Source organism: Penaeus vannamei, chromosome 41 (genome assembly GCF_042767895.1).
Source record: "Penaeus vannamei isolate JL-2024 chromosome 41, ASM4276789v1, whole genome shotgun sequence".
In the NCBI taxonomy this organism is placed as follows: Eukaryota; Metazoa; Arthropoda; class Malacostraca; order Decapoda; family Penaeidae; genus Penaeus; species Penaeus vannamei.
The window spans coordinates 1,839,179-1,851,237 of NC_091589.1; the positions used below are offsets into that span (position 1 = coordinate 1,839,179).

A 12,059-nucleotide genomic window follows, 5' to 3' on the forward strand; every position below is an offset into this window, starting at 1 on the left:
AACACAAGCATAAGAGGTGTGAGCCGTCGAAGATTCGTCCAAGTAAATCGACCAAGGAGCAAAAGTTGTTTAGCTCGTTCATATTATCGGGGTCTCGGGGGGGGGGGTAATCCTTAAACGCTGGCTGAATACATGAATATAAAAGCATCATTCCACGAACATTAATATTGGGCAATCATGATCGTTCAGTCCTTATTCAGTTGTCCTTTCGTTATTTTTGTTATGGTTCCTATTGTCATTACTGTTATGATTATTATAATTATCTTATTGTTCTCATATTGTTTTTTATTGCTACCATTATCATAGTTAATAGAAATATAACCATACATACTTTATATGTGTATATATGTATATGTATATACAGTACATATATGTATTATATTATATACATCAAACATACATAGACACATAAAATATATTTATATGCATTCATATACACCTATGTATAAATACATATATAGGTGTGTATACACAAATATATATATATATATGTGTGTGTGTGTGTGTGTGTGTGTGTGTGTGTGTGTGTGTGTGTGTGTGTGTGTGTGTGTGCGTTTCTGTGCGTGTATGCATGTGTCTATATGTGTGTTTGTGTGTGTATGCGTCTATGAGTGTGTGCCTGTGCAAACACTTATGTAAGTATACATATGGATATTTACATATACATATATTTCTACCTTTACATAATATATCTAAAATGCACGTTTATTTTTGTGTGTGCATACGTTCGTGTGTCAAGCTATACTTTCTTAAAACTATTTTTTTCATTATTTGTTAATATACTTATCATCGTGTTAATTAAATCATATAGGATATATATGTCTGCGAGCGTATGTCCGCGTGTTTATCCGTATGTGACGAAATTGCTTGTCATTCCTCTAACCGAGGAATTCGCGCTGTGTTCTTCGCTCCCAACATCGATTCCTTCGGAGACTAATCATCCTGCAAGTCCAAGGACGGAAGCTTCCTTTATAAGAAGTGGAGTGACTCTTGCAGACACAGTCGTCCACTGGCAATCCCAAAAGCAGCGATGAAATTCTTGGTTCGTAATTTTTGTTTACTTTTGGCTCAAACTATGTATTTGCAGAAATGTTACCAGTAATTCCTGGACTTGATTTTGGGTTTGTATATACTGCTAGTTTTTACCCTGACTCAATGTTAAACTTCAGTTTTATTTCCTTAACAGGCGGTAGTGCTTCTAGCGGCCCTTGCTTGCGCTTCTGCAGTGGAGAAGCGAGAGGCGGACGCCGACCCTAGCCTCCCCTTCTACGGTCAGACTTATGGCTACCCTAGCTACTACCGAGGCTACGGCTACCCATACAGCTACGGCCTCCGCCATGGACTCCACAAGAGGTCCGCTGATCCTGAACCCGATGCTGATCCTTCCCTCCTGTACAATCACTACCGCCCTTACTCTGCAGGTTATGGCTACGTTCGCCCTTACACCTACGGCTATCCCTACAGCCACGCCCACGCCCTCCACAAGAGGTCGGCCGAACCAGAAGCTGACGCCTCCGTTGTTCACCCGCACACTTACTCCTACACCCACGCCGCTCCTGTCGTCTCCTACGGCTATCCCTACACCTACGGCTATGGCTACCGCAGGGGCTATGGATATTAACTCTGAAGACACTTCGTCACTTGCTACCAGTAATAGCATAGATCTTGACTTCCTTTTTGCATCACTTGTTGCCAGGATGCAAGAAATGATTTCCGAAATAAAGTACCAATGAATTCTCTATTTTTTATTTGGACAGTACCATGTCCTTCGAAATATAAATTTCAGTAATCAGTATTTATTTTAAAATTGTTCTGATGGAGCATAAGAATACGAATACTGATTTATTGTTTTTGTGTCTTCAAAGACCTGACTACAACTGAACCAACTACGAGCTATTGATATCCTAGGAAATATCAGACAAACGGGAGCTTAATGATAAATACCAATTATAATATAGAAAATAATAGAACGATGATACCAATAATAATTGCAATAATGATGTAGTTTCATGTCACGAGTTCTATCTCAAACGTGTTCTCTACTGATTATCATGAATATCACGGGCATTATGATGATTGTTAATGTTTTTTTATGATCATTTCTAGCACACTTTTATTAGACTCGCCACCTACGGATACCCCTACGCCTACGGCTATGGCTACCGTAGGGATTATGGATATTAACATCGTTCTTGCATCTCTTGTTGCCAGGATGCATAAGATTCTTTTCGACTTCACAAACATTTCTCGACAATAAAGAATCAACGACCTTTTCCACTTTCATTAAATCCATGTATAGTGTAATCATCCACATTCATTCACTTCCTCACTTACATTACTTTTGCTAGTGTCATTACTGTTAGCATTGTATTCCCCCGTATCAGCAGCATCATGCTAATCATCAATGTCTCCATGTATATTATTTACATTTTTATTCTACCATTCTTAGAATAGCAGTGTTAATCCTTTCTTAATAACACCACAGTAATGCGTATAATAGTATCGGATGGTAATGATAACAATCACCATAATCATAACTACAATAACTACCTGCTCACTACGTTTACATTCAGACGCATCTGTTGCAACTTCTATAGACTGCAAACAAATCTTACTCTTTATAAAGGGATTGAAACTGTAAATTCGCTGCCACTTAAAAGTAGAACTCGTTTATTACTATGCGTAGCTGTACATCTATAGTCATATCTATACAAACATACATATACATACTATCTTACAAGAGTGCAATTTCATTTCGAGTCTTCCTCTGCATTTCAGACTTTCAGGCACTGCAAGGTTTCCACAACTCAATTTGTTGTATCTTTATAATTGCAAGTATTATAACAGGCCAAATATTCATTTCGAGCGAAAACAAATATTGTTTGGATTTGTTAGGCATAGCATTTACTACATATTCCGTAAGACTTAAAAAAATAATAATAATAAAAATAAAAAAATCATACATCTTGCTTCTCCTAAACTCAGAGTTTCGAGGAGTTTTAACAGCCATAGTGTTCTCCCCTTCCTCTTAAAAACTAAACAAGTCTTTTAAGCCATAGTTGCTTGTTTAATAATCTTCAATGGCACTTGGTTATTCAGGACGTTCCTTCGCTGTATATATTTTGCACTAGGAGAGAGAGTGTGTGTATTTATGTGTAATGGATACATGAGAATGATATTTTATGTTTTTAAGTGTTACAGATTTTGAGACATGACTATCGACTTGGGAGATGCCTCATAAACAGTCCCCCTCGAGGCTCTCTCTGACGACCTGTCAGAAATTTATGACCTTATGTTCTCTGCAAATCTTGATACTTAAGGGATGTGACTCGAGTATGCATAACAACCCACCAAGCAACTGGGTAATTTGCCATTCATGAATTCCATAAGGAAGCCGCGCAAAGACAACGAATCGGGTGAGAAAACCTTACGATTTACAATTACAGATGATACATGTGATTCGAATATCACCTTCTTTAAATAACGTGTTTTACATTTACAGAATTAACGAAAACTTTTTAAGTATGATTGGAGATTAAATGTTGTCATCGATGTTTGGCTATCGTGATTGTGCTAAAGGTTCTAGTTATACCATTTCCAATTGTTTTCTATTAACAAAAACACCACATATTTCGAGCAATAATCTTGGTATTCGGCAAAACTTTATAATGTTTCCAAACCTTTTGAACATAATTCTAATGGCTGATATTAGTTGCCAATAAATATATTTGCGAAATACCAGGCGCCAATTGCAGCATTCCTCCATACAAGCAAGAGCATTTAGTTCACTGAATACTGGAGACTACGAATGTATTGCCAGAAAAAAAAAATCTGTTCACGCACTATCGGGGTGTGGCAGTTGGAAATGTTGGCAACTGTGCATGCAAACACACATAAAGACACATATAATATACATACACATATGAGATACATACGTACACATATATACCTATATCTACACATGTGTTTGGATATATTTGTATACGTATGTATACATTAAGCATATAAATGTCCATATATGTATGTACGTTTATATAAAATGTTTAGCTATTCAGTACAAGTATGTGTGTGCCTGTGTGCGTGATTTTTTTTTTTTTCTTTATCTAGTGAATTGTTAAAGTGTACAAGATATTTGTAGATGTGCGAGTGAGAGAGAGAGAGAGAGAGAGAGAGAGAGAGAGAGAGAGAGAGAGAGAGAGAGAGAGAGAGAGGGGTGGGGGGGGGGTCCGAGAGAAGGAAGGAGGGAGGGAGGGGAGGGGGTTCGGAGCGCTAACAAGGGCCCCAGATTTGACAGAAGCAAGAAACGAGGAAGAGAACGAGGGGGGGGGGGGGAGGGCAGGCATGTATGTGCGTGTTTATCCGTCGGTGTGCTAGAATTGCTCATACTTCCTTACGGGCGACTTTTCCTTGCTCTCGGCGTCGATACCTTCGGACTTTAGTCATCCTGCAAGTCCAAGGACGGAAGTCCCGCATATAAGAAGTCTGACGATTTCAACAGACACATTCGCAGACAGGCAATCACAAAAGCAGCTGACATGCAGTTCTTGGTCAGTCATTTTTGCTTAAAGTTACAACCGTGTATTATTTTAAAGTATGTCTGCTTAGATTTTACAAATAGTTAGGATTCTTAGAACAATAACTTGGTATTCGATTTGTACATCTAACTAGTTTTATCATAACTAATATAATGTTAATCTTTACTGCTTTGTTTTCTAAACAGGCGGTAGTGCTCCTAGCGGCCCTTGCTTGCGCTTCTCCAGTCGAGAAGCGAGAGGCGGACGCCGACCCTAGCCTTCCCTTGTACGGCCAGACTTATGGCTACCCTAGCTACTACCGAGGCTACGGCTACCCATACAGCTACTCCCACGCCCTCCACAAGAGGTCGGCTGATCCTGAACCCGATGCTGATCCTTCCCTCCTGTACAATTACTACCGCCCTTACTCTGCAGCTTATGGCTACGTTCGCCCTTACACCTACGGCTATCCCTACAGCCACGCCCACGCCCTCCACAAGAGGTCGGCCGAACCAGAAGCTGACGCCTCCGTTGTTCACCCGCACACTTACTCCTACACCCACGCCGCTCCTGTCGTCTCCTACGGCTATCCCTACACCTACGGCTATGGCTATCCCAGGGGCTATGGATATTAACGGAAAGCACTTGGTGACGTCACCGCTATCAGTATGGATCTAGAGTTCGTTCTTGCATCACTTACCAGGATGCAAGAAATGTTTGTGGATTTCACGAACAGTTTTCCCTAATAAAGAATCTATAAACTATCTACTTTCATTAATACCATGTGTATTGTGATTATTATTCATTTATATTTTAATTAGTATTAACTTTGTTAGCCATTCTTTTTAGCATTGCCATTATTACCATTCACATTATCATCCGTACTATCATTACTATTATCCTGATCATCGTTGTTTTCATGGTTAGTATTAGCATAGTTACTCCAGTTATTCTTAACGATACCCCTGTAATGATAATAAAAACCATAATGATGGTATTTATAACAATCAATTTACCATAACGATAATAACGACCTGCTCACTGTTTTACATTCAGACAGATGGAACAGCCTGTAAAGATAGCGAACAAGTTTTACTCTTTTATGACAGGGATTGAAAATTGCTTAAATTTAAAAGTAATGATCAAATCTTACAATGACCAATCAATGACTTATCAAAAGAGGACTTACATGAACCATTATAAAAGATCATCAGACGAATGCAACATCTATTTAACGCATACAACACAAGCATAAGAGGTGTGAACCGTCGAAGATTCGTCAAAGTAAATCGACCAAGGAGCAAAAGTTTACCTCGTTCATATTATCGGGGTCTGGGGGGGGGGGATCCTTAAACGCTGGCTAAATACATGAATATAAAAGCATCATTCCACGAACATTAATATTGTGCAATCATGATCATGTAGTCCTTATTCAGTTGTCATTTCGTTATTTTTGTTATGGTTCCTATTGTCATTACTGTTATAATTATTATAATCATCTTATTGTTCTCATATTGTTTTTTATTGCTACCATTATCATAGTTAATAGAAATATAACCATACATACTTTATACGTGTATATATGTGTATGTATATACAGTACATATATATATTATATTATATACATCAAACATACATAGACACATAAAATATATTTATATGCATTCATATACACCTATGTATAGCTACATATATAGGTGTGTATACACACAAATATATATATATAATATATAATATATATATATACATATATGTACATACATACATACATATACATACATATATATATATATATATATATATATATATATATATATATATATGTGTGTGTGTGTGTGTGTGTGTGTGTGTGTGTGTGTGTGTGTGTGTGTGTTTCTGTGCGTGTATGCATGTGTCTATATGTGTGTTTGTGCGTTATGCGTCTGAGTGTGTGCCTATGCAAACACTTATGTAATTATACATATGGATATTTACATATACATATATTTCTACCTTTACATAATATATCTAAAATGCACGTATATTTTTCTGTGTGCATACGTTCGTGTGTCAAGCTATACTTATTTAAAACTATTTTTTTTTTTCATTATTTGTTAATATACTTATCATCGTGTTAATAAAATCATATAGGATATTTATGTCTGCGAGCGTATGTCCGCGTGTTTATCCGTATGTGACGAAATTGCTTGTCATTCCTCTAACCGAGGAATTCGCGCTGTGTTCTTCGCTCCCAACATCGATTCCTTCGGAGACTAATCATCCTGCAAGTCCAAGGACGGAAGCTTCCTTTATAAGAAGCGGAGTGACTCTTGCAGACACAGTCGTCCACTGGCAATCCCAAAAGCAGCAACATGAAATTCTTGGTTAGTAATTTTTGTTTACTTTTGGCTCAAACTATGTATTTGCAGACATTTTACCAGTAATTCCTGGACTTGATTTTGGGTTTGTATATACTGCTAGTTTTACCATAACTCAATGTTAAACTTCAGTTTTATTTCCTTAACAGGCGGTAGTGCTCCTAGCGGCCCTTGCTTGCGCTTCTGCAGTGGAGAAGCGAGAGGCGGACGCCGACCCTAGCCTCCCCTTCTACGGTCAGACTTATGGCTACCCTAGCTACTACCGAGGCTACGGCTACCCATACAGCTACTCCCACGCCCTCTACAAGAGGTCGGCTGATCCTGAACCCGATGCTGATCCTTCCCTCCTGTACAACCACTACCGCCCTTACTCTGCAGGTTATGGCTACGTTCGCCCTTACACCTACGGCTATCCCTACAGCCACGCCCACGCCCTCCACAAGAGGTCGGCCGAACCAGAAGCTGACGCCTCCGTTGTTCACCCGCACACTTACTCCTACACCCACGCCGCTCCTGTCGTCTCCTACGGCTATCCCTACACCTACGGCTATGGCTACCGCAGGGGCTATGGATATTAACTCTGAAGACACTTCGTCACTTGCTGCCGTTATGAGTATGGATCTAAACTTCATTCTTGGACTTCTTGATGTCTGGATGCAACATGTGCCTTCGAGTTCTTCAAACATTCTATCCCAATAAATATATGATTTTTTTCCGTCTTTATATGAAACTGCATTACGCTTGTGACTCCTTTTCTCTGAATTTCATGAACTTCATACCAGTAATGGCATAAATATTGACTTCCTTTTTGCATCACTTGTTGCCAGGATGCAAGAAATTATTTTCGAAATAAAGTACCAATGAATTCTCTTTTTTATTTGGACAGTACCATGTCCTTCGAAACGTAAATTTCAGTAATCAGTATTCATTTTCAAATTGTGCGACTTACGTAGCATATTGAACAAAGTTCTGATGGAGCATAATAATACGAATACTGATTTAAAGTTTTTGTGTCTTCAAAGACCTGACTACAACTGAACAAACTACGAGCTATTGATACCCTAGGAAATATCAGACAAACGGGAGCTTAATGATAAATACTAATTATAATAGAAAAAATAGTAGAACAATGATGCCGATAATAATTGCAATAATGATCTAGTTTCATGTCACGAGTTCTATCTCAAACGTGTTCTCTACTGATTATCATGAATATCACGGGCATTATGATGATTGTTAATGTTTTTTTATGATCATTTCTAGCACACTTTTATTAGACTCGTCACCTACGGATACCCCTACGCCTACGGCTATGGCTACCGTAGGGATTATGGATATTAACATCGTTCTTGCATCACTTGTTGCCAGGATGCATGAGATTCTTTTCGACTTCACAAACATTTCTCGCCAATAAAGAATCAACGACCTTTTCCACTTTCATTAAAACCATGTATAGTGTAATCATCCGCATTCATTCACTTCCTCATTTACATTACGTTTGCTAGTGTCATTATCGTTAGCATTGTATTCCCCCGTATCAGCAGCATCATGCTAATCATCATTGTCTCCATGTATATTATTTGCACTTTTATTCCACCATTCTTAGAATAGCAGTGTTAATCCTTTCTTAGTAATACCATAGTAATGCGTATAATAGTATCGGATGGTAATGATAACAATCACCATCATCATAACAACAATAACTACCTGCTCACTGTGTTTACATTCAGACGCATCTGTTGCAGCTTCTATAGACTGCAAACAGATCTTGCTCTTTATAAAGGGACTGAAACTGTAAATTCGCTGCCACTTAAAAGTAGAACTCATATATTACTATGCGTAGCTGTGCATCTATAGTCATATCTATACAAACATACATATACATACTATCTTACAAGAGTGCAATTTCATTTCGAGTCTTCCTCTGCATTTCAGACTTTCAGGCACTGCAAGGTTTCCACAACTCAATTTGTTGTATCTTTATAATTGCAAGTATTATGACAAATATTCATTTCGAGCGAAAACAAATATTGTTTGGATTTGCTATACATAGCATTTACTACATATTCCGTAAGTCTAAAAAATAAATAAATGAATAAAAATAAATCATACATCTTGCTTCTCCTAAACTCAGAGTTTCGAGGAGTTTTAACAGCCATAGTGTTCTCCCCTTCCTCTTAAAGACTCCTCTTAAAGACTAAACAAGTCTTTTAAGCCATAGTTGCTTGTTTAATCATCTTCAATGGCACTTGGTTATTCAGGACGTTCCTTCGCTGTATATATTTTGCACTAGGAGAGAGAGTGTGTGTATTTATGTGTAATGGATACATGAGAATGATATTTTATGTTTTTAAGTGTTACAGATTTTGAGACATGACTATCGACTTGGGATATGCCTCATAAACAGTCCCCCTCGAGGCTATCTCTGAGGACCTGTCAGAAATTTCTGACCTTATGTTCTCTGCAAATCTTGATACTTAAGGGATCATTAAATGTGACTCGAGTATGCATAACAACCCACCAAGCAACTGGGTAATTTGCCATTCATGAATTCCATAAGGAAGCCGCGCAAAGACAATGAATCAGGTGAGAAAACCTTACGATTTACATTTACAGATGATACATGTGATTCGTATATCACCTTCTTTAAATAACGTGTTTTACGTTTACAGAATTAACGAAAACTTTTTAAGTATGATTGGAGATTAAATGTTGTCATCGATGTTTGGCTATCGTGATTGTGCTAAAGGTTCTAGTTATACCATTTCCTTTTTTTTATTATTATTAAGAAAAACACCATACATTTCAAGCAATAATCTTGGTATTCGGCAAAACTATATAATGTTTCCAAACCTTTTTAACATAATTCTAATGGCTGATATTAGTTGCCAATAAATATATTTGCGAAATACCAGGCGCCAATTACAGCATTCCTCCATACAAGCAAGAGCATTTAATTCACTGAATTCTGGAGACTACGAATGTATTGCCAGAAAAAAAAATCTGTTCACGCACTATCGGGGTGTGGCAGTTGGAAATGTTGGCAACTGTGCATGCAAACACACATAAAGACACATAATATACATACACATGTGAGATACATACGTACACATATATACCTATATCTACACATGTGTTTGGATATATATGTATACGTATGTATACATTAAGCATATAAATGTACATATATGTATGTACGTTTATATAAAATGTTTAGCTATTCAGTATTCATATTATTATAATTAGTATTTATCATTAAGCTCCCGTTTGTCTGATATTTCCTAGGATATTAATAGGTCATAGTTGGTTCAGTTTAGTCAGGTCTTTGAAGACACAAAAACTTTAAATCAGTATTCGTATTCTTATGCTTCATCAGAACTTTGTTCAATATGCTACGTAAGTCGCACAATTTGAAAATAAATACTGATTACTGAAATTTAAGTTTCGAAGGACATGGTACTGTCCAAATAAAAAATGGAGAATTCATTGGTACTTTATTTCGAAAATCATTTCTTGCATCCTGGCAACAAGTGATGCAAAAAGGAAGTCAAGATCTATGCTATTACTGGTAGCAAGTGACGAAGTGTCTTCAGAGTTAATATCCATAGCCCCTGGGATAGCCATAGCCGTAGGTGTAGGGATAGCCGTAGGAGACGACAGGAGTATACCAATAATATGTTCTAGTTTCATGATGATTGTTAATGTTAATGATCATTTCTAGCACACTTTTATTAGACTCGCCACCTACGGATACCCCTACGCCTACGGCTATGGCTACCGTAGGGATTATGGATATTAACATCGTTCTTGCATCACTTGTTGCCAGGATGCATAAGATTCTTTTCGACTTCACAAACATTTCTCGCCAATAAAGAATCAACGACCTTTTCCACTTTCATTAAATCCATGTATAGTGTAATCATCCACATTCATTCACTTCCTCACTTACATTACTTTTGCTATTGTCATTATCGTTAGCATTGTATTTCCCCGTATCAGCACCCTCATGCTAATCATCATTGTCTCCATGTATATCATTTGCAGTTTTATTTCACCATTCTTAGAATAGCAGTGTTAATCATTTCTTGATAATACCATAGTAATGCGTATAATAGTATCGGATGGTAATGATAACAATCACCATCATCATAACTACAATAACTACCTGCTCACTGTGTTTACATTCAGACGCATCTGTTGCAGCTTCTATGGACTGCAAACAAATCTTACTCTTTATAAAGGGACTGAAACTGTAAATTCGCTGCCACTTAAAAGTAGAACTCGTATATTGCTATGCGTAGCTGTGCATCTATAATCATATCTATACAAACATACATATACATACTATCTTACAAGAGTGCAATTTCATTTCGAGTCTTCCTCTGCATTTCAGACTTTCAGGCACTGCAAGGTTTCCACAACTCAATTTGTTGTATCTTTATAATTGCAAGTATTATAACAGGCCAAATATTCATTTCGAGCGAAAACAAATATTGTTTGGATTTGCTATACATAGCATTTACTACATATTCCGTAAGACTAAAATAATAATAATAATAATAATAATAAATATATATATAAATAAATCATACATCTTGCTTCTCCTAAACTCAGAGTTTCGAGGAGTTTTAACAGCCATAGTGTTCTCCCCTTCCTCTTAAAGACTAAACAAGTCTTTTAAGCCATAGTTGCTTGTTTAAGAATCTTCAATGGCACTTGGTTATTCAGGACGTTCCTTCGCTGTATATATTTTGCTCTAGGAGAGAGAGTGTGTGTTTATGTTTAATGGATACATGAGAATGATATTTTATGTTTTTAAGTGTTACAGATTTTGAGACATGACTATCGACTTGGGATATGCCTCATAAACAGTCCCCCTCGAGGCTATCTCTGACGACCTGTCAGAAATTTCTGACCTTATGTTCTCTGCAAATCTTGATACTTAAGGGATCACTAAATGTGACTCGAGTTTGCATAACAACCCACCAAGCAACTGGGTAATTTGCCATTCATGAATTCCATAAGGAAGCCGCGCAAAGACAATGAATCGGGTGAGAAAACCTTACGATTTACATTTACAGATGATACGTGTGATTCGAATATCACCTTCTTTAAATAACGTGTTTTACGTTTACAGAATTAACGAAAACTTTTCAAGAATAATTGGAGATTAAATGTTGTCATCGAT

At 37.3% G+C, this 12,059-nt stretch overlaps 3 protein-coding genes across 3 annotated transcripts; all 3 read left to right on the forward strand.

Moving 5' to 3' along the window:
• The first annotated feature begins 968 nt into the window (after nt 1–968).
• Nucleotides 969–1,735, forward strand: LOC138859164 (shematrin-like protein 1). Its single transcript, XM_070117693.1, has 2 exons — nt 969–1,042; nt 1,187–1,735. Exons 1-2 carry the CDS (start codon nt 1,031–1,033, stop codon nt 1,619–1,621), a joined length of 447 nt encoding a protein of 148 aa, XP_069973794.1. The 5' UTR covers nt 969–1,030; the 3' UTR covers nt 1,622–1,735.
• Nucleotides 1,736–4,506: 2,771 nt separating this feature from the next.
• On the forward strand, nt 4,507–5,276 carry LOC138860336 (shematrin-like protein 1). The gene is made up of 2 exons (XM_070117694.1): nt 4,507–4,547; nt 4,721–5,276. The coding sequence occupies exons 1-2, from the start codon at nt 4,536–4,538 to the stop codon at nt 5,147–5,149; spliced, it is 441 nt and encodes a 146-aa protein (XP_069973795.1). The 5' UTR covers nt 4,507–4,535; the 3' UTR covers nt 5,150–5,276.
• Nucleotides 5,277–6,769: 1,493 nt separating this feature from the next.
• On the forward strand, nt 6,770–7,565 carry LOC113826982 (shematrin-like protein 1). Its single transcript, XM_070117854.1, has 2 exons — nt 6,770–6,877; nt 7,021–7,565. The coding sequence occupies exons 1-2, from the start codon at nt 6,866–6,868 to the stop codon at nt 7,447–7,449; spliced, it is 441 nt and encodes a 146-aa protein (XP_069973955.1). The 5' UTR covers nt 6,770–6,865; the 3' UTR covers nt 7,450–7,565.
• Nucleotides 7,566–12,059: the final 4,494 nt, after the last annotated feature.